General features: G+C 42.3%; 1 protein-coding gene and 1 long non-coding RNA gene across 2 annotated transcripts in view; one reads left to right on the top strand and one right to left on the bottom strand.

Annotated features, from left to right (window-relative positions):
* Positions 1 to 266: 266 nt before the first annotated feature.
* On the bottom strand, positions 267 to 13,711 carry LOC115074056. Its single transcript, XR_003852177.1, has 2 exons — positions 13,615 to 13,711; positions 267 to 785 (listed from the first exon to the last, which is right to left on the bottom strand). It is a non-coding gene; the product is annotated as an uncharacterized LOC115074056 (long non-coding RNA).
* The window catches only part of JAM3 (junctional adhesion molecule 3), a 59,901-nt gene continuing 49,789 nt past the window's right edge, over positions 13,095 to 23,206 (top strand). The window contains exon 1 of the mRNA XM_029573152.1: positions 13,095 to 13,149. Within this exon, the coding sequence (XP_029429012.1) occupies positions 13,110 to 13,149 (40 nt within the window). The 5' untranslated portion in view covers positions 13,095 to 13,109. The remainder of the gene's footprint in view (positions 13,150 to 23,206) is intronic.

The following is a 23,206-nucleotide window of genomic DNA, read 5'->3' as shown; positions in this document are numbered from 1 at the left end:
CCAGAAAAAATCAGGACAGTTGGCAAAACCCTAGTGGAACCTGGAAGAGTAAAATCCAGCTAGAATAGGGAAGCAGAGCCACTGCTCTTATACTCCTGAAAATGGCTGGTGACCTGATATCGTTAAGTATTTCATAGTTAACGTTTATTGGAAAGTCAGATACAGAGATATGATTGTACATTTATTGTGGTGTTGCTGAAAACATTTCAGAGTTACTAATCTGCCAGAGGGTGGAGCTGTAATGCTAGAAAATCCTGCTGAAGGAGTCAGATTCAAAGAACTTTATTGGCATGTCAATTTTACATTTGTAGCCAAAGTAATGTACAGAATGGTTTACGTAGGGCAGGAAACGAAAGGAAAAAATAAAAATGGTAAAGGTACAGATTACGGAAAGTACAGCATCAAAGACATGTCTCGGATTTTGGTGTTGGTTCGTACTGTTGTCTGGTCAGGTTTCAGAAGCAGGCACAGTGCTATCTGGACCCCAGTGTTCATATGGCAAAGGGAAAGCATCCAGGACAAATACTGCAGCACGACATTCCCCTCTTCCTTATCAAGTCCCACTCCGCCTGTCAAAATATTATCTTTACCAAATTGTCTTAAACATGGTTTAGGTAGAAGCTGGGGAACGTTCTGTCTCTATCTTCCATGCCAGCTGCCATGAGGAGAAGGATGCAATTTCTAGCAGGTTCCATGCCAGTGACTTGACGTGACCTGGCAGAAAATCACCCCCCACCAGGTAGGTGGTAATGATCCGTTGTCCTTTAATCCCCATTTTTTCCCCCCTGTGGATACCAAGCAGAGACAGGCAGAGATGGGATTAGTTGATGATGCATGCGGTTTATGGACTCTCCAGTGAATATGAGGCAGATATGGTTTTCAGAATGTGAACATCGTAAGGAATTTAAGAGACTGTACAGGCTGACAATTCGCTTTAGCCTGTGAGAGTCAGAGAGATCTTTACCAGGCAGAGATGATGCTCTTTTGCTTTAATCAGCATATTGGCATCAAACCAAGCATCTGTAATTCTGCCACATTCCTGAAAATGACTAGTATCCCACAATGCTGTGCAAGGGAAGGGAGAAAACCCTAAATTCCTTTCTACATATAGATCCTACAGGGTCAGCGTTGGTGCTGTGCTGATCTGGCTGTGTCGTAACTGTGCAGTGTTGTACTGCGTTCTTTTCTAGCTGTTCGATGTCTGAGTCTAGAATTCTGGTTGTGCACTGGCCGTGTTCTGCATTGGGACCTGTGATTGCAATGCGCAAATTTTTGCAACATGATTAGCCTGGGGTTAGGGGGACTACTTGGCTCCATGTCCCAGGTTTTTCAGGTCCTCTTGTAAAGCATTTGGAGAGGGAGGGTTTGGTTTTTTTTTTTTCAGTACAAAGACCTTTCAAACAGCCTAGATCAGCTGGGCTCTTCTGGCAGGAGATTTAGGATTCTCTAGGGTGGGGAAGAAGTTGCATAGCAGAAGCACATGGGAAAGACCAGGCCAGGCACTATTGTGTGTGCTGGAAAATTACTAAGGGAAAGCAGATAGAAAGAGAGGAGGCAGCTCAAAATAAGGAATAAAATGTAAATTGTTAAGCTGGTGTTTTTCTCTGCAAATATGGGTTATACATGAATGTTTTCTTTTGGGGTGGGTGCAGCAGAGCAAGAGACAGCCACTCCATAGTAAATATTTATCTCTGCATCTAGGGTCAGGTTTATTTGGCAGCTTTTCCAATGGAAAATTCTTTGCTGTCCTTACTATCCAACCTTTTGATAACATCAATACCCTTTTCCTGTTATTGCTGTTCGGACTGCTATGATCCGATCTCACGTCTCCTCCCAAGAGTAGACAATGTAAATATTATGTTCATATTTTGTCAGCTTGTTTTCTTCATCCAGTTTACCTTTCCCACTGTTTTAATCTATCTTACCTAGAGAGCTGCCCCTGCTGTGTGTGCCTTCCTTTACTGACTTGCTGGTTGAAGGCTGAATCCTTCAACATCACTCCTGTAGTGATGTTGGTAACCCTGCTTTGTTTTCTCTGCTCTGGGAAAGTGAAGTGATTCACAAATGAAAACCTCTACAAATGCAGAACTCCAATTAGCTACTCCACAATTATTTTTTTTAGTTGGTGATGCATAAGGACATCACCTTCGATTGGTTGAGTGCTCTATGTTAATTATTGACACTCATTTAGAATGAGGAGCTTTTTCTGCTAGGCTGTCTGCTCAAGTCGGATGGGATCCTGTGCATGAGTGACCTAACCTTGGGATAGCCCAGTTAGGATTTCCATGACTCCCAAGTCAACCAGCTGATCCAGTCTGAATTTACCCCTCTACATGAATGGAGAAGTGGTTCTAAGTTCCCTACGAAAAGCAAGGACTACAGCACAATGCGCACAATAGGGCAAAATCTGACCTGTCTCAGGTTTTTTTGGGTTGACCGGGAGTGAGGAGGCAACGCTAAGTCTAGCTAACAAAGGATGGATAAAGATCTTGGTGAATCCATACTCCAGACCGATCAATCCCAGTAAGAGTGCTACTTATGAGTGATGGAGCCCACTTCAAACCTGGCTCAGAAATCACAAAATGCACGATTCTTGCTCACAAGAGATAAGCTCAAGCTTGAGTCATTCCCACTGATGTCATAACTTCAACACCTGCACTGATACTTCACTGTGTTAGAACCGTATTTTGTCACCATGAGAAGGGAGGAGGTTGGGGGAGAGGGAGGAGGCGAGAAACAGCACAAGATTTCTCTTCTCTGACACTGAGTAGTAAAGTAGGGTGATAAGCTTGCAACTTTCAGGCAATCTGGTTTGGAAAGCAATCCTTCACAAGTTTTTTTTTTTCCCCTCTGTGTTCCGACAGTATCTCAGGTACAGGACTGAGAACAGCGGGGGTTATAATATTTAGAATCACAGTTTTTCAAGCAGAGTGTGAATCTAGTCACTTCCATCTATAGTGAATCTCTACATAGCTTTTGCTAACAACGAGACAAAAAAAAAAGATGTTTTTAAAGGGGAGTCTCTCAAACTAAAAAAAAAAAATGATGAAAATTACTCTCGGCTCTTGACCTCTTTAGCACTGATATTTTTCTAAAGCTTTTTTAGACAAAAGTATTTCATGTGGCAGGGAATGACATGACCATCTCGGCTTTCAGACCCCCGTGATTCATTGAAAGTTGTGATGCTGCTCTGCACAAACCTGGAAGAGCCATAAAGAATCAATCTAGTTACTGAGAAATCCAGAGTAATATAAATTGCTTTTGTTTCCAACTGGGTTTCTAGCCTAGGAAGACAATGTCATTCTCGGTGATTTAATCACTTGGTGGTGGCAAAAGGGTTGAAAATTCAGTTGGGGTGGGGGCAGGAGCTGGTGTGGTTTTAGGCAATGGGAATTGGTGTGCTTATCCACCCAAGTGGCAGAAAACAAGAGAAAGAGAGAGAGAGACAGTCTTGAGAAAACTGGATACGCCAGGTCTTTATCTCATTTATTGCATTGACCACTTTCCTTGCAGCTCTTCTAATAACACTGAGTCATCAACTATTTTTCCCTCAGCAATTAGTAGAGAAAGGAGTGAAGTCTCAGAAATGTATGATTGTGGCTGCCTGCTGAGAAAGAGAACAGTTTGGAAAACTGAGAAAGTACTGTGATATTATAAAAGGCTCCTCTATGCTGATGCCCATGACAGAAATGCTCTGGAACAGTACTCCTGAGCATAATGACCTCATCAGAGGGATTAAATTAGGAAAAATAAAAAGCAAAAGTGCTCCTGAAATGGAAACAATAACGATTTAGGAGATTATAAAAAACTGACCAAAATTAAGTAATAAATTGATGGAAATGTCAGAAAGAATAGAACTCTGTCCTAACTGGCCAATACCATGGGATTTTACACTTGATGTAGCACAGGGATTTTTTTGACTCAGATATGTAATATGGATTTCAGTGTCAATAAACCCCATGTTATGAAACACATGGTATGCTTAGCACGGATGTATTCATATCCCATGTAAAAGAAGGCATTAGCTATTCCCCAGCAATGCAGGGAGTTGCATTAAAGGGCAGGCACCTTAAAGCACATTTTCTTTACGCTAGAAATTTAACTTAAGGGTTAGAGAAGGAATAAAACTTAACTTGCATTTCTGGTGGGCATGTTATACTAGTGCTGCGCCCAGAGTGGCAGTGTCTAGCTGCTTCAATCAGACTGGATTTTGTCCATTACATAAGTGAGTTTACTCCACTTCAGACTCAGGAGTTTAATTTCCAGTAAGCTCTTGGGTAAGGCACTTTCAGCTGAACTGTACACCAATGCAGTGTATCCCAACTTTGACATACTGATTGTACCCAAGTTGGGTTGTTCATCCCAAGGAGCTTTCACTTTGTAACTACTCACTCCAGAGAGCAAATTCTTGTACCCAAGGCAATTTTGGCAAGGAATGGCATGAAAATCAAAGCATAAGTTCTCTGGGGTGGCCACCATCGGCTAGAGGAGGGACACCTGCAGCTGAACAGGATGCCAAAGTTGGATGCACAGTGCCAAAGCGCATATTTTTCATCTGAAGGTGCCCACCCAAGTGAGCTTATGCTTTGACTTTACTTGCATTCATTGCCAAAATGGCATTATATATGAGTTTGGTACTGGGTCAGATCAAAGGTCCATCAAGCCCAGTATTCTGTTTCCAGCAGTGGCTAATTCTGGCAGGATCCCAAAGGGTAGATAGATTCCATGCTTCTTATCCCAGGGATAAGCTGTGGATTTCTGCAATGCCACCTTAATCATGGTTTATAGACTTTTCCTCTAGAAACTTGTCCAAACCTTTTTTATACTAACAGCTTTCACCACATCCCCTGCAAAGAATTCCAGAGATTTTTGTACATTGAGTAAAACAATATTTTCTCTTATTAGCTTTAAATATATCAGCTAGTAACTTCATTGTGTGTCCCCTAGTCTTTGTACTTATTGAAAGAGTAAACAACTGATTTACATTTACTCATTCCATTCCACTCATTATTTTATAGAACTCTATCATATCTCCCCTCAGCCGTCTCTTCTCTAAGCTGAAGAGTTCTAACCTCTTTAGCCTTTCCTCACAGGGGAATTGTTCCATCCCTTTTATCATTTTGGTCAACTTTCTCTGTACCTTTTCTAATTCTGCTATATCTTTTTTGAGATGTGATGATCAGAACTGTACACAATACTCAAGTTGAGGTCGCACCATAGAGCGATACAGGAGCATTATGATATTCTCTGTTTTATTCTCCAGTCCTTTCCTGATAATCCCTAGCATTCTATTTGCTTTCTTGGCGTCTGCTGCACACTGAGCAGAAGATTTCTATGCATTATCAACGATGATACCTAGATTATTTTCCTGAATGGTGACTCCTAATGTGAAACCTTGCATTATGTAGCTATAATTTGGGTTATTCTTCCCTAAGTTCATCACTTTGCACTTGTCCAAATTAAATTTCATTTGCTATCTGTATGCCCAGTCTCCCAGTTTTGCAGGTTTCTCTTTGCAATTTCTCACAGTCCTCTTGTGATTTAATAAAGAATAATTTTGTGTCATCGGCAAATTTAATCACCTCACTTGTCCCCATTTCCAGGTTGTTTATAAATACTAAAAAGCAGTGGTCCCAGTCCATTATTTACCTTTCTCCATTGAGAAAATTTACCATTCAGCCCTATTCTCTGTTTTATTTTATCTTTTAAGCAGTTGCCAACCCACAATAGGACACTGCCCCCTATCCCATGACTTTTAATTTCCTAAGAAGTCTCTCATGAGGGATTTTGTCAAATGCTTTCAGGAAATCCAGATACACTATATCAACTGGCTCACCTTTATCCACATATTTATTTATGACCTCACAAAAATTGGTGAAGCAAGACTTCCCTTGGCTAAATCCATGTTGGCTTTGCGCCATTAAATTATGCCTATCTTCATGTTCAGCAATTTTGTTCTTCGTGATTGTTTCTACAATGTTGCCTGGCACAGATGTTAGACTCGCTAGTCTATAATTTCCTGGATCACCCCTGGATCCCTTTTTAAAAACTGGCCTTACATTGGCAACCCTCCAGTCTTCAGGTCCCACAGACAAGTTGAATGATAATATACAAATTACCAATAGCATTTCTGCAATTTCATTGTTTCAGTTCTTTCAGCACTCTGGGATGTATGCGATCTGGTCCAGGGGATTTGCACTATTTCATCTTCCAGGGTCACTGAGCTTTGTTTCAGTTCCTCTGACTCATCACCTTTGAATATCATTTTTGGCACGGGTATCTCTATTACATCTTCCTCAGTGATGAGCAAAGCAAAGAATTAATTTAGTCTCTCTGTTATGCCTTCGTCACCTCTAAGTGCCCCTTTTATCCCCTTGATCATCTGACTCCCTTGCAGGCTTTTTACCTCAAATGTACCAAAAAAGTTTTTATTATAAGTTTTTTCTTCCTCGGCAAGCTTCTTTTCAAATTCTCTCTTTGCCTTCCTTATCAGTGCTTTGCATCTAACTTGCTAGTGTTTATGCTGCTTCCTGTTTTCTTTATTCAGATCCCTTTTCCATTTCTTAAAAGATGTTCCTTTAGCTATTATAGCCTTGCTCACCTCACTTTTTAACCAGGTCAGTAATAGTTTAGCCTTTCTTTCACCTTTTCTAAAGTGTGGAATTCATCTCGTCTGCGTTATCATGATGGTATCTTTAACAAGGTCCATACCTGGAAACAACCTTTGCAGCTGCTCCTTTCAGTTTTTTCCTAATCATTTTCCTCATTTTACCATAGTCAGTTAAATGCTGTTGCAGTAGGTTTCTTTAGTGTCCTTCCTCCAATTATTAAGTCAAATTTGAGCATGTTTTCACTATTGTCAAGTGTCTCCAACATGGTTATGTCTCACACCAAATCCTGTGTTCCACTAATGACTAGGGCTAAAATAGTTTCCACTCGTGTTGGTTCTTGCTGCTCCATGAAGCAATAATTTTTCATCTAGGAAATTTACTCAGTAGCGTGCCCTAATATGACATTCACCCAATATTACTAGGGTAATTGAAATCACCCATCATTACTGTGCTGCTGCTTTGTTAGCTTCCATAACTTCTTTCAGCATTTCATTGTCTGTTTGTTCATTCTGGCCAGGCGGACGTAATACACCCCCACTACTATTTTATTCCCTTTTTCACTGGAATTTCAATCTATAAAGATTCAACATTGCATTTTGTTTCCTGCAGAACTTTTATCCTGTTTGACTCAATGCTCTCTCTAATATAAAGTGCCATTCCCTCCATCAGTTTGATCCATGTTATCTCATTCTCTCATTCAAGTCCATTTTGACAAGGAATGATAAGTAAAATAAAATAATAAGCTCTCTGGTGAAGCCACCTACAGTAGAAGAACAAAGCATAGGTTGTCTGGGTAGGTACCAATAGCTGAACAGTACACATTTTAGCACTGTTCAGGATAGCAAAGAAAACCTGTGACCAGTGCCTACTTCAGAATGCTTGCATTGGATATTTAATTCCTGAGACTGAGGTGGAGCAAACTCATATTTCTGGTGACCAATGTTGTCTATAGTTGTGTCCAGTGAGGTACTCCACTTTAGACCCAGGAAGAACATAGATTTCTAACATTAAGTTTTCTGGAGCTGGAAGGTACTGCTGAACAATGCCTAAGTTCTCTGGGGAGGATGTACATCCCCAAAGTGCATACTATTCAGCTGAAAGTGCATTCCCCAGAGACCTTATGTTTTGTTCAGCTGTAGGTGCAAGCTCCATAGAGCTTATGCTGGAAATGTAACTCCTTTTTGGTATGAGGTAGAGTAAATTCACATTTCTGGTGGCCAAAGTTATTCTATTGCTGTGCCCAGTGTGATATAAACAACTAAACACTACCACACGGGCACAGCAAGAAACGGGGCTTAATTTGTAGAAGGAAAGGAAGTGGAACTGTGGAGTGGAGAAGAGGTAATGAGTGAGGCCAAGGCTGGGGGAGGACTCTCTCCCTCTCTCACAACCACACATTATACAAATATATTCTTCATTCTCTTTTTTTCTCTTTATCGCAGTGATCCTTCATTCCTAATCCCCAGCAGTGCACAATGCCCAGCCATCTTTCACCCATCAATCTCACCCCTTCCCTCTCTTCTTCCCTGCAGGCTGCTTTGAGGAGATGAGCTGGAGCAGAACATCCTTGCTGCTCTGCCTCTTAATTCTGAAAAGAAGTGGTGGAACTCCGTTCCCGGCCATTCCCCCTCAAATTAAGCCCTGGCAATAGAATATCATAGCCACCAGAAATGTGAGTTAACTTTTATTCCACCTCTGGGTGAAGAGTTAACAAGACACAGGAGACAGGAGGTGAGTGCTTGAAGTTGGAAGGGTGGTGACCAAAATGGCCAAGTATGTAAGACTGACATTGGGCATCCCAACTTGGGCACAATCTTGCATGTAAGGCATTTGGGCAAGACATGCCAAATGAAATCTAAGGGTAAGCTCTCTGGAATGGGCAACAACAGTCATCAGGGATGCATAGCAACAAGGTGCATACTCTAATGCTGAAGGTGCCTGGCCTAGAGAGCTTACCCTTTTGATTTCACTTGGCATGCCTTGCCCTGCTCAAATGCCTTGCATGTGAGATTGTACCCAAGTTGGGATGCCCAGTGCCAATCTTGCATGCACGGTCATTTTGGTCACACTCCCAACTTCAAACTCTACCTCCTTATTCCTGTTTCAAAGCAATTTTCTGTATTAGTGCGGATTTTTCAGGTTCACTCACATTTTAGCATGCTTTTTTTCACTCTTGCTCCATTTGCATCCCTTTAGCTTACTGCATCCCACAGAGACCCCTGTTTTTAACGCATTTGTTAAGTAAAACCTGGACTAAAATTTCACTCCAGTTTTAGCATGGGTTTTATTACATTGACTCCTCTGTGTCTAACAAACAGGAGGAGCTGGAGGTGGAGTGGGGAGGGAGAGATGGGATTAAAGATTGGATATGGATATGCTCATCTCAGCTGCAGTCTGTCACTCATTAATCATTAGAGATAGTAGTTGTCTGTTTCCTGGCCAGCGTCTCAATCTGTCCTGATTACAGTGAATTAATAGATCCAAAATGATCAGATGCTACATCATTGATTAAAATCAGGCTTTGGGCAGAAGTGTTGGAGGAACAGGGCAGGGGGGAAACATTTTGTGTCTGCTCCTTGCATGGAATTCTAAACCCTATTCCCAACTTAATTTGGAGACTTTTTAATTAAAATCTAATGATGAGGACCCTGCACAGTAACTTAACCATGCCATCTGCTCGTGCTGCTGCTGTGAGCTTGACTGCATTTCTTCATACTGGTGCGTTTCAGGCAGAGATGGAGAGTGGGGCACAAAGGAGTGAAAGAGAAGTGCAGTCTCCAGATCACTCATTCCTTCTCATTTCAGTTGATCACTGATAGTTCAAGCAATAGAAGATCTACCTGTCTGTGAAGCCAAAGCTGGTTTATCCTCTCCTTCCCCATGGAAAATACTTCTAGCCCTCCTAAGATCTAAGGGCAATTAGTGGGGGAAATAGGGGAATATGGTTCCCCACTTCGCCTACAGATTCTATGCCACTGGTATTCTTGTTTCTTTTATCTGAAAATATTGTTTCCTATGATATAGAAACTGGCTAACAAGGGGGTCTTCCTGCTAACATTAGTGGACTGGACGGCATATGAATGGAGTGGCCAGGGTACTGAAGTGACTTGTGTACTCTGGGATCCTCTGCTGGGGAACAACGGATGCAAAGTGGGTGGAGGAAAGAAAGTGTTGAAACAAGTTGATATGCTCCGTCTGTTTGTGCTTGACAAAGAGAGAGAGAAAGAAAGATACATGGAAAGGATGTTGGCATGGTCACTAAAGGAATTGTAATGACCAGCTGCATCTCGAAATCTACAGCTGTGCAAATTCTTGAAAGAAATACTTAGCTATAAATAAAACTATACGGGCTCTGAACCAAACATGCCAACTGCTCCTGGGCCCTTGGTCATTATAGGTAAACAGTATCTTTTGGCTAAATCGGATGAAGGCTTTAAACCCCAGACTGCAGCTCCTCTTCCTTGTTTCAGCTGTGGATAATTACAGACCAGATTTTGGCATCTGCTCGCAGAATCTCTGAAGTCATGCACAGGAACATAAGTGCTGGGCTTAGTAGCACAGGCTCGGAGGAGAAAATTCATTCTAATTTTTGGGTTGGATTCAAAGTAAGATCCAAGCTCTGCCTACAAAATCTGAATAACTCTCAGCTGCAGGAGCCATTAGAAAACACTAACTTAATGACCTAATGAAGGGAAAGGAACTCTGGAATTTTAGTCACAAATGTATTAAGTTAGTCCAGTAAGAGGTATCATTTGCACAGGGTCAGTGCAAGGGTATTAAGCACCTTAGGCAAACCTTACAGCCTACCCCCCCCCCCCACCCCAAACCGACTGACCTCCCCACACAAAATTTAAACATTAGGCATGTATACTAAAAGATTCTACATGAAAAGGACATTTTGGGGTAAAAATAACACTTGCAACAGCATTTACATGCAGTACTGTGATGCCAACCAGAAAACCCTGCAAAAATGGCTTCTTGTAACCCATATGGTATTAGATCTATTATGAATCACCACAAAATAAAGGAAAGGACTCAATAAATAAATTTAAAAAATTAATAAAAAAAGAGTCCCACAGACTTAATATACAATTCAGAAAAGAAAAAGAAGGAAAAAGACCTTAGAATGGAGGCCAAACTGCTTCAGCTTGAATAAAGCTCAACAATTCAACCAAAGGTTTAGAACATATTGAATCTGTGGGATTCTTTCGTATGTATTTATTTTTATTAGATCTATTATAACACATGTTGAGTGTGGGTTTGGCTCTCAGAAAGCCATGAGTAAACTGAATAACAAATACAGTATGGTAACAATCCTCCCTATGAAAAGACAACACTGAAAATGTTACACCAGGCCTCAAAACACCAATACACCTCCTATTAGGATCACAAAATAAGCCAGGCTGATATAGATCCCTACACAGAATCTACACACTAACAGAATACCTCATCTCAGTCACACATGCAGAACACAGAATTAACCTCCCAAATACATGTAGCAGGGATTAGAACCCGCACAAGGGGGTTCATTTTTGGGACTTTTGAGGAATGATGCTAATTTACTTCTGCTTTCTGAACCAGTTCCTGACTGAGAACTCTCCTGGAAGGAAGGGCTGGATCCCTGTTTTTGAACCTTGCACTCAGTCAACAGCAGGGTGGAAGACAGATTTAATTTTTTGGAGAGTTTTGAGAAGTGTTTTGACGTATCCGGGGATTTTTCTACCACCCCTCTGGTGTAACATTTGGCAGTCCACGGTGGCACCCGCAGCTGGCCTCACTCACCCCTGGGTCCTGCAGTCAGAAACGTGGCTGGATGCCGCCATCTTTGAACTGCCCTCTCCTTCCCTAGGCATGCACATGCTCGCCCTGTCATCAAATATAAGCCCTGCGGCGAGAACCTGGCAGCAGCACAGGTCGATGATGTCGGCAAGCCTTGGATATTTAAACCCTGTGCTCCCAAATGCCGGTGCCTCAACAACAGTTTGTCCTACTTCGCCAGGATTGGTTGTTAGTTCTTCACCTTGCCTTGCCTTGCCTGTTACAGTCATTGTCTCTGCCTTGTCCTTGTCCTTGTCCCTTTCTTGCTCTTGTTCCCTCGGACTGATCTCTCATTGGCCTGACCTCTTCTTGAATTCCAATTCTGTCTGATTACGGCCTACTCTGACCACAGCTTTGATTTCATCTCCACCTGATTAGTACCTGCCCTGACCTCTGCCTGTTACTGCTGCCGCCTGTCCACTCATCTGCTGCGCAGCTTGGTGGATGTTCCTGACCTTCAGGTGGGGCTCAGCTCCTGCTCTTCTTTTCAGCCATGCAGGTCCAGTGGGTGGTCCTGATTTTCTTCGATTGTGCAACCTGGTAGGTGCTCCTGCAATTCTTCTTTGGCCCTTGCTCTGCTCATTTGCTGGGAGATCCTGCTGAGTGCCAACACTGCTCCTGCTCCTCTAAGCCAAGTGAGCTCAGCTTATCCATCATATCCAAGGTCCAGGCAGTGGTCAGAGGTCAATCGTATTCATTGTCCAAACAGGGATCAAAGCCAGGTATCTGTCTGAGGGGAGAGACAAGGGGATAGGCAGGGCAGGGAGACAAGGACAAGCATAGGTGGATAACGAAACTGAGGACAAGCTTGACGAAGACCGAAGACAAGCTGGAACAAGACAGGAATGCTGGGAAGCAACATGCACTACAGTAGTGTAGCTGGACTTGAGGCTGAGGCAAGTTGTGTTTGAAACATTGCCTCGGTATAGGTCCTGGTTGCTGACATCATCAGGGGCCGCAGGGGATTTCCCTCCAAGGTCCCTATAAATAACGACAAGAGACATGGCACTCAGAGGCTGGTAGCGTCCAGCCACATGTGCTGATGTTGACTCTGGGGATGTGATGGCTAGTCTGGCTGGTGGCACTCCGTCACGACAACGATCTGTCTTTGTTGCATACAGGTTGAGAACTCACTTTTTCACTTAGCTAAAGTGTCTGGCTATGGCTCTGTCTGCTCCTATTGTATACCTATCCACCATGGATATCCTTTAAACTTAATTGTCTGGATGGTCCTTGAGAACCAGAGTGAAAACCACTGTATACCATCATAAAAACCTATCATCCTTGACCTCATGCATTTTACATCCATAGAAACTCAGAAATCCTGGAATGCATTCATGCCATGCACTATAAACCAACATCCCTGAACCCTGGCCCCGGGGTTCAGGATAAACCAGCTTGCCTTTTATCCGTGCAATGCATTCTTTTGTCCTCACGCATCACGGCCTTGGTACCAGTATCTCCGGTACCCGGGCAGCGCATCAGTTAGAGACTGGCATCCTTAGCTCCCCGTGTATTGCGTGCCCTGGATGTATCCATGGAAACCGTACCCCGGCCTCCAGCCCAGCAAGCCGGAGCGTCGCCACGGTAACCGGGAGAGGCGCGCGCGCGGGTGGGCGAGGAGGGGAAGAAGGTTGTATAGTGCGCAGGCGCGCTCGTCATTCACTGCCCAGATCTATCATGGCGGAGACGCGCATCCTCCTCCTGCTGCTGCTGTGCGGTGAGTCCGAGGGCAGGGAAGGACCGAGGCGGGCGGGTAACGGTCCTATGGAGTACAGGCTCTCCCGTCCCACGGTGGGGGTAACCTGGAGCCTTCTGCTCGAGGGTGGCACTCTGTCACTCCTCTTACCCCCTTTCCTCACGCTTCTCCCCTTCTCTTTTAACTCCTATCCTCGCTTTTGCTCAGCGCTCCTGCCACCTTCCCTCTGCCGCCTCATCTCCTTTTTCTCACTTTCCCCGTGTTCTTCTCTGCGCTCTCGCCCTCCCCTTATCTCTGTTTTACTGTGTTCTCGGGTCCCAGCTACTCTCTAGTATGCTTTTCGGAGCACTTTTTCTACAGGGGGGTGGGGGGTCTTAGCACATGGAAGTGATTTCAGGGTCGTGGCATTGCAGCTGATTCCCCTGCAGAGTCAAGGGCTGAGAGAGCGCCCCGAGCCCCTGTACTGCTAACTGATGCGCTACTTACCAGAGACTTCGTGAGGACACTTTAGTTAGGCTCCTCTGTTAGGTGCGGAGGGAGTCGGCTTTGGAGCTTACGAGCTCCCAGTTCTCTTTCCTGAACTTCCTTCTTCTCAAGGCCCAGATCAAAAGGAAACACATTGAAACTCTTGAACTATATTTTACACTCATTACAGTACACAATAGATTGAGCAGCTTTTGCTTGCCTTTTCACAATGAGCATGATCCCAGAGGTAGACATCCAAAAATAAAACTACCCTTTCCTTTATTTGTCCTAAAAATTATTGTTCCATCTATTCTGTGTACCATAAGACAAGACTGTGGGCTGCTGATAGAATTTAATCAGTTTTGAAAATAGACTATTTTAATACTAATAATTTTTTCATTTGATAAGGGTACAAGGAATTTCAGATCTCTGAATGTCTGAACACTGTGCTCTATTCATTTATTGGGACAAATGTTTATTGTGTTCCTCAGCAGGACTTGTTGGTGCTTTATTTACCAAATCATTTTATTAATTCAGATGATCCATAAGTTTAATTTCAGTTAGGTACTATTATAGAAGGTCTTAGAAATAATAACTGGCTAGATCATTATAACACCAGGGGTTTTGACATGAACAACTTGCTCCCTAAGGGGTTAATTTTCAAAAGGAGTTATGCATGTAACTGTAACTACTATTGTAGCAATTTTCAAAAGCCATTTACTCCAGTAAGTGCTTTTTTAAAATCAGGCCCTACAGTTAAAATTGTTTAATTATCCTTGTGTGCTAGATGATGACATGACTAAAGAAGATGATGGATGTGAAAATATCAAACTAAAATACATACAGTACATACAATCTGTGACCTTATCAACAATGTGACAAACTGGGGATTTGATGATGCAGTTGTACTTTTATGTCCAGGATGGAAATGTGGTTTCACAGCTAGCAAAAATATACATTTTGTAATACTATAGGTACTTAGCAGAGAAAAATAATTTGGTACATAGTCACGTATTAATGAGACATTTGTTCAGTGTAAATGAAGAAGGATCCTGTATGGTCTTACAAGTTCATGTATAATAATAACATTGGATAATTCTTAACTTGGTCCAATAGCAGGTATTGCAGCCTACAAAGAATTCATTTTTTCAGGACTTTGCACTATAATATCAATAAACAAGCTTGTTTATCATTCTTAAGTAGTGAAGTTATTCAGTCTTCACAATGTTGTGTGTTATAACTCGCAATTCTCATCTTAATAGCGAACAGAAGTGCTTTTGATTGTCTTAATGCAAAATTGTAAACCTAATTCTGGTTGAGTAATGCTTCGTATTGGACAGGTATGTCTGACATCAGCTTGACAGTGAGCACAATATATTCGGATTGTTTGAAAAGTGGTTTGGACACTTGGGAGCATAACTTTCTTAAAAATGTTTAGTTTAAAAAATTTGTGTGCATTACTTGGTCTAAAAATATATTTGCTCTGGCAGAGCTAGTAGGAGTTTTCTTTATAGCAGGGTCATAAATCAAATAGAATCATCTCACCATCAGGCCGATTCAGAACAGTGCACTCGGCCAAGCGCACCGTTTACCATGCGACTGGTTGCACGTTTCCGATTGTACTGTAAGGGGTAATAGTCAAAAACGCGTGGCCAAGCTCCAGAAATCTAGTTCTTGCAACCCCCGACTGTTTATTCCCCCTCTCTTTCCACCTTAATTGGCTCTCACTTTGTTTCCCACCCACCTTTCCAAAACTTTCCACCGATACATATTTACGAGAAGTTAATTGATACGATAGGATATGTTCTGCTTACTATATATTAAGTTAAAATTCTTTTCATATTTTGATGCCTTCTTTGTTATGTTGCTCTTTGTTATTTGTTATTTGTTATATGTTATTTGTTATATGTAACGCTCCTAAGCGAATTTTGTTGTTATCATGTCAACCAGTGTGATCTGTATTCGTACAGGAACTTCGGTATAGAAAAATTAAAAATAAATAAATAAAAATAAATGTTGATGAGCCTATTAGTTAGTTGCCTGGGATACTGAAAGTAAAATGTTGGCCAAGCTGCACATTTTACTCTCAGAAATTAATGCCTACCCAATGGCATTACATTCTAAATAACCAGGAAAAGTGTACAGAAAAGCAGAAAATACTGCTTTTCTGTACACCTTCTGACTTAATATCCTAGTGATATTGTCAGAGGAACCAAAAATAAAAAATAAATAAATCTGTCCGCCGGTCAGCAGGTTAGAAAAACAGATGCTCAATTTTACTAGTGTCCATTTTCCTAACCCGTTGCTGTCAGTGGGTTCGGAAACCGGTACCAATAAAATAGAGCATTGGTTGTTGGGACCCACTGACAGCTATCTTCTCACTAATAAGGAGGCATTAGGGATGAGCTGTTGTCCCTAGCACCTCCTTATTAGCGTGACCCCTCATTGAAATAGAGAATCACTCGCCCAGGAAAGGTGCCTGAGCGCATGTCGGGAGAGCGGGTGCTCAACACGGAGCGCCGGCTCTCCTGCATTTTTTTACAGTATCGGCCTGCATATCTGTCTAATTGTCTGCAATATCTGCTTTTGTTGCTTGAATGTTTTAGTATTCTTAAATTAAACTCTGTGCCTCTTGTGTATTTTACTTACTTACCACTATTGCTAAATATTAAATGTTTTTGTTAAAAATCTCCTTCATAACTTTCTTTCTCCTACTTCCTGATTTCTTTAGGGATGCCCCAATCCAGAGTTTATGCTAATTTGAGTAATAAAATAGATGGAAACTGATCCAAAATGAACAACATTTATTTTTGAATTTTAGTGACATGGACTAATTTTGCACATCTTCATGAAATCAGACTCAGGTTCATCAAATCTGTCATACAGTGGATGAACTGCAAAGGGCTTAAAAGTACATTATTAGAATAATACTCAGCTAGACCTGTCTGGAGCATTAGATTCCTGTCTCCTGTCCCTTTTTGAGTTGTTTTAGTGACCTTCAGAAGCAGCAAGCAAATGTTTTAGCTTTCCAGAACTTCAAGATGGAAATTTTAGTTTTGTTGCTGATGATTTCCAACTTTACTTCTTCATTCCATATAACTTGAATATCCAAAATAACTCTCTCCCCCCCCCCCCCCCCCACCACCACCCAAAGACTGCACACAGTGGCGAGAGAGACCGTTGATATCATCTGAGACTATTTGGATGGAGCCAAAATACAACCCATCTGTTTCACATCCTGTTGTGAGAGACGGAAGAATAAAGTCTGAATAATGGCTCAACTTCTGAGTGATAGGTGAACAAAATCCTGATCTCAAAACAGGGGATAAAAAAAGTTTAGGACATTATATTTTCACTCTGTTAAATGGCTCAGTTTCCATTTTTCTCGAAACTTATTCATTTAGTAATTGAAAGGATCTTGGACCTTTAACTGGTACTGGTAAAGTTTCAAACATACAACAAAACAACAATTTTTCTGTGTGCAATAAAAAGATCACTGCTTTAAAATTCTGTCCAGAAAATATTCTGCTCTTCATTTACTTTATTACTGAGATTCATAATTTTACTTGTTGGCTGCTTTTAATGTGAAACAGTCACATATTTTTGTTATGAAGCAAATCAACTTCCAGACTGTTGTTACACACACCTGTCCCAGAAGCAGGCAGTAGCTGGAAGACAGCTGTTCCCAAAACCGCCTGTCCTCAATGGCTACTATCTTCAGCACTGCCTGAACAAGGAGGCGTGCTCGTTAAGCTGACAAGGATTCTGTGGGTGTCAGCAATTAGTGTGAGCAGGGCAGGAAATGGAAAAAGAATTGTAGGAACTATGCCAAATCAAGAGAGAGACAACTATTTGGTTTTGTGGGTTTGAGTTTCCCTTGCAGTCTGAAATGATCTATCACTGCCATGAACAGTGAAACAGAAGCAGCTTTGAGAGTTAGACGGAACCAGGTTAACAGCTGTTGCATTAATGTGATACCGGCACATTCCCTTTAGCAAGTGCTGCAGTTATGGTTCTTAAATTCAGAAGGCGGGTAGGGTGAGGGCCTGGAATGAAAGTGAAGTGGGAGAGAAAAAAAAGGTAATTGGTTGTTTCTCTCCCAGTGCTCTCGCAAAAGGATGCTATGGCTGGATGTTCCTACCACATATTCAAATAAGACCCTTCACATTCACATCCTCGCCAACATAACCTTGAAGAGCCCAGAGAAAATGTAACATAAAACAGAGGGTTTCTATAAGTGCAATGGAAAAGCCAAACCATCAGTTCAACCCTCCTAGTGTAAATGAAATTTTGTATGCATCCCCCTCAAATCTTTTTCCTATCATCTTCCCACAGATTCAGATATAGATTTGATTTCCAGCCATCAATACAGGCCTGCGATCTTGGCAAAGCTACCAAATATAATATTCAAATATGGAACACAAATTTTTTTTATATTCTGGGTGAAGGGCTTACCCTAACGCTGAAGCTGTGTCTTCTTAGCAGATGGGTTAGGAATTGTTTGTTTAGGTACTTCCAAGAGGATTATGGCGAATCATCTGATTTCCTAGCATCTAGACAGATGGATTCAGGACTAGTGGGTTAATCACCTCTACCAGCAGATGGAGACGGAGCAAACTGTCGTTACAGTATTTATACCCCTGCAGTGACAGCCTGCCAGTATTCTCCATCTCCAGCAGATGATGGACGTGCATCTCCCTACTGGGCATTGCTTCAAGTTTTATAGGAGGAAGAAACAAGGAAGTTTAATTCGCCCCGCTCTCCTGCAGTGATTTTGAATGGTCCCTCCCCCATTTGAGAATTCCTGAGGTGATTTCCGTGGTCCCTCAGATGAGTGCCTTGGTCTGTAGCTGGCCTTTGAGCTGGAATGGACTTAGCTGTTTAAAAAAAAAACCAAAAAAAATCCCAACTGAATGGCAAGTGGGTGCAGGAAGGCGAGCACGACGGTGATGGTATTTACTCTCTCCTCCTGCAGCTGGAGACCGTTCTTGTACTCAGCCAGGTCTGGCTGAGCTCATGTAAAGTTTTTAAAATAGGTTTAAGAAGAGAAGGGGAGTTGATTATTTATTTGTTTGTTTGTTTATTTTTAATTTTTATATACCGACATTCTTGTATAATATACAAATCATACCGGTTTACATTAAAACAGGAGATGCAGGAAAAAAGTTACCTTTGTCAAATACATTTAACATTAATAACAATGAAAATTGTTAACAAGGGATAACAACTATGAAAAAAGAGAAAGGTAAACAAAAGTGGAAGAAATATAGAAGTTAAAAAGAAAAAAAACGAAAAAAGGTAGCACCAAGGGTTGCACAAAGGGTTCCTGCCTTCCCCCTTCCAGTCTCTGTGCTCGGCGAGCGATCCGATGACCGTTTCTGCCTCCGATGGGGATCAGGTGGGTTGAGCAGCCTTTGCGGCTAGGCCCCACTCCGATGCTCGGTTGGTTCAACGTGTCATAGGCCACGGTGGTGCCTTCGTGTGCTTTTTCTTCGCTGTATATTGCCCCCTTCAGTTCTATCGGATTGTGACGTGCGCCCTTCTATGCGGCTTAATGCGTTGGCTTGTGCGCCTAGTTGAGCACCTAGCTGGGCATCTAATTCTGCGCCTAGTTAATGGCATAGGAGCGCCTACAGGGTGCCCAGATTGTGCACACACTCATGCGTCCTTTTTATGCTCATATGCACAAATGCGCTTGTTTTTATGTGTATTACCTGAGTGTCCTGTCCAAGGTTATGGTGGTAGTGGTGGTAGATTTGAGAAAGGATGGAATCCTAGTACACCTATATTTGGATGGGTGTACTAGGGCCAAGTCTCTGGAAGAGAGCCGCCTGGTGACCCGCAAGGTGATCTCCCTGTTGCAGGATCTTGGTTGGATGATAAACCTAGCCAAGAGCAGTCTTCAGCCTTCTCAGTCATTGGAGTACGTGGGTGTTCAGTTCGACATGAGGCAGGACAAAGTTTTCCTACCAGAAGCTCGTATTCAGAAGTTGATGATACAGGTGTGGTCTTTTGGTGAACATTATACGCCCAACAATGTGGTCCTAGCTACAGGTACTCGGTTTGATGGCTGTAACCCTGGAAATGGTGCTGTGGGCAAGGGCGCATATGCATCTTCTTCAGCACTCATTGCATTCTCGTTGGTACCCACAGTCTCAGGACTTTTTGATTTGGCTCCACCTACCAATGGAAGTCTGCTTTCACCTGCAGTAGTGGTTGCAGGTGGATCATCTAAGAAAGGGAGCTTCCCTGACATTGCCGGACTGGTTGGTACTCATGACAAATGCAAGCCTCCAGGGTTAGGGAGCTCACTGTCAGGAACTAATGGTGCAAGGGCGCTGGACTACAGAAGAGTCTCTCTGGAATGTCAGTCGACTGGAAGCCTGGGCAGGGATCTGTCCTTCACGAAGATCTGACTTGGTTTTGTCTTATGGTCTGACTCTTGAGAAGGCTCGCTTGTTGAAGCATGGATATTCTCCTGCGGTGATTGCTACCTTGCTACAAGCACAAAAGTTCTCCACTTCCTTAGCCTATGTGCGGGTTTGGCAAGTGCTTGAGGCTTGGGGTGAAGATCAAGGAGTGCTTCCTCATTCAATGAGGATCCTGCTCATTTTGGAATTAAGAACTTAAGAACATAAGAAAATGCCATACTGGGTCAGACCAAGGGTCCATCAAGCCCAGCATCCTGTTTCCAACAGTGGCCAATCCAAGCCATAAGAACCTGGCAAGTACCCAAAAACTAAGTGTATTCCGTGTTACCATTGCTAATGGCAGTGGCTATTCTCTAAGTGAACTTAATAGCAGGTAATGGACTTCTCGTCCAATAACTTATCCAATCCCTTTTTAAACACAGCTATACTAACTGCACTAACCACATCCTCTTGCAACAAATTCGAGTTTAATTGTGCGTTGAGTAAAAAAGAACTTTCTCCGATTAGTTTTAAATGTGCCACATGCTAACTTCATGGCGTGCCCCCTAGTCTTTCTATTTTCCGAAAGAGTAAATAACCGATTCACATCTACCCGTTCTAGACCTCTCATGATTTTAAACATCTCTATCATATCCCCCCTCAGCCGTCTCTTCTCCAAGCTGAAAAGTCCTAACCTCTTTAGTCTTTCCTCATAGGGGAGCTGTTCCATTCCCCTTATCATTTTGGTAACCCTTCTTTGTACCTTCTCCATCGCAATTATATCTTTTTTGAGATGCGGCGACCAGAATTGTACACAGTATTCAAGGTGCAGTCTCACCATGGAGCGATACAGAGGCATTATGACATTTTCCGTTTTATTCACCATTCCCTTTCTAATAATTCCCAACATTCTGTTTGCTTTTTTGACTGCCGCAGCACACTGAACCAACGATTTCAATGTGTTATCCACTATGACGCCTAGATCTCTTTCTTGGGTGGTAGTACCTAATAAGGGAACCTAACATTGTGTAACTATAGCATGGGTTATTTTTCCCTATATGCATCACCTTGCACTTATCCACATTAAATTTCATCTACCATTTGGATGCCCAACTTTCCAGTCTCACAAGGTCTTCCTGCAATTTATCACAATCTGCTTGTGATTTGACTACTCTGAACAATTTTGTGTCATCTGCAAATTTGATTATCTCACTCGTCGTATTTCTTTCCAGATCATTTATAAATATATTGAAAAGTAAGGGTCCCAATACAGATCCCTGAGGCACTCCACTGCCCACTCCCTTCCACTGAGAAAATTGTCCATTTAATCCTACTCTCTGTTTCCTGTCTTTTAGCCAGGAAACAGGATGGGTTGAGTAAAGGCTTGGCCCTTAATTTCTTGAAGGTACAGGTAGTGGTTGTTGCTTATTTCATGGGCCAGGTGAATGGTGAATCCTTATCTCATCCTGATGTGGCCCATTTCATGAGGGGAGAGAAACATCTTAGTCCTCCCTTGCAGTTACCGGTTCCTTTGTGGAGTCTTAGTCTGGTGTTGGATTTCTTGGTGGGCCCTACCTTTCGACCACTGTGGTTACTGACCTTGAAAACAGTGTTTCTGGTGGCGATCTGTTCTGCGCGTCGAATTTCCAAGCCTCAGGCATTGTCTTGCCGGGAGCTGTTCCTTTGGGTGATTCCAGGGGTGATAAAGCTGTGTACTGTTCCTTTCTTGCCTAAAGTAGTCTCAGATTTTCACTTGAATCAGTTCATTGCCTTGCCATTTCTGGATAAGGAAAGAGATGCAGAGGAATATCGCCTGTTGGGTCCCTTGGATGTCAAGAGACATGTTATGAGGTATCTGGAAGTTTCTAAACCTTTCCGAAAGACAGATCGCCTGTTTGTCCTTCATGGTGGAGGTAAACAGGGCGAGCTGGCTTCGCGGGCTACCATAGCTCGTTGGATTAAGGAGGTAGTCACAGCTGCATGTGTGGCTGTTGAAAAACTGTTGGCTACTCAGGTTAGGGCTTAAGGCTCAGATAGTATCATGGGCGGAGGTTAGATTGTTGTCCCCCGTTGACATTTGCAGAGCTGCGACGTATTCCTCCTTACACACCTTTTCCAGGTATTATCGTTTGGATGTACAGGCCCAGCAGGAAACAGCCTTTGCATGTGCGGTTTTGACTGGGCTGCGGGCAGCCTCCCACCCTATTCAGTAGTAGCTGGGGTACATCCCACTGGTCCTGAATCTAACTGTCTAGATGCTAGGAAATGAGAACAGACTACTTACCTGATAATTTCCTTTTCCTTAATATAGACAGATGGATTCAGCTTCTCTCCCTTGGCTGCCAAATTATTGTGTTATGGTCTTCCTGTGTGGCTACATGTTTCAGGGGTTACTGGTAAGTGTTTATCCAGTCCCTATATTAGTATTCTTTGCCTGAGTTCAGTGTTTCCTGTTGGCTGAGTACTGAGATGGTTGTCTCTTATTAATCAAGTTTTTGCTAGTCTGTCCACAGTTGGCTTTTGAAGAGAATACTGGCAGGCTGATGTCACTGCAGGGGTGTATATACTGTGATGTTAGTTTGCTCTGTCTCCATCTGCTGGTAGAGGTGCTTAACCCACTGGTCCTGAATCCATCTGTCTAAATTAAGGAAAAGGAAATTATCAGGTAAGTAGTAATTTCTCATGTATGCTTATAGATTTGTGATTGCTACCATGTTGAAGTTGGCTGCATCTATGGAATTCTGTTATAAGCAAATCCATGAAATATTCTTAATTGAAAAGCTGACTTGTTTGCTGAAGCATAACATAATCCCTATTTGACAAGATATGGAGCAGATTTGGGGGCTACTGGGGGAAGACAATGGTTTAATTTTGTCAATTATGTGTGTTTTTGCTGAAGATACTTGTTAATATGATCTGTACTTCAGCTGCTCATTTTGTATATGGCTGAGGGAGAAGAATATGTACCGTAATATTCTATCTGTGATGTTTATTGGTTGGCCACTTTGTTCAAGTGAATATTGTACCTGTACCTTTTCTTTAAAACAAACAGTTTTAAAAGATCTTAATTTTATACAGGATTTACAGTATATTCCACAGATCTGGGGAATAAGCCAATTCACTGCAGAGTTTTGGAAGCTAACAAAGCAAAATGTTTTCCCTGGTTAGAAACCAGGTTAATTTAACCAGAAATGACTGAAATC

Source organism: Rhinatrema bivittatum, chromosome 12 (genome assembly GCF_901001135.1).
Source record: "Rhinatrema bivittatum chromosome 12, aRhiBiv1.1, whole genome shotgun sequence".
In the NCBI taxonomy this organism is placed as follows: Eukaryota; Metazoa; Chordata; class Amphibia; order Gymnophiona; family Rhinatrematidae; genus Rhinatrema; species Rhinatrema bivittatum.
This window is presented reverse-complemented; position numbering and strand designations above follow the sequence as displayed.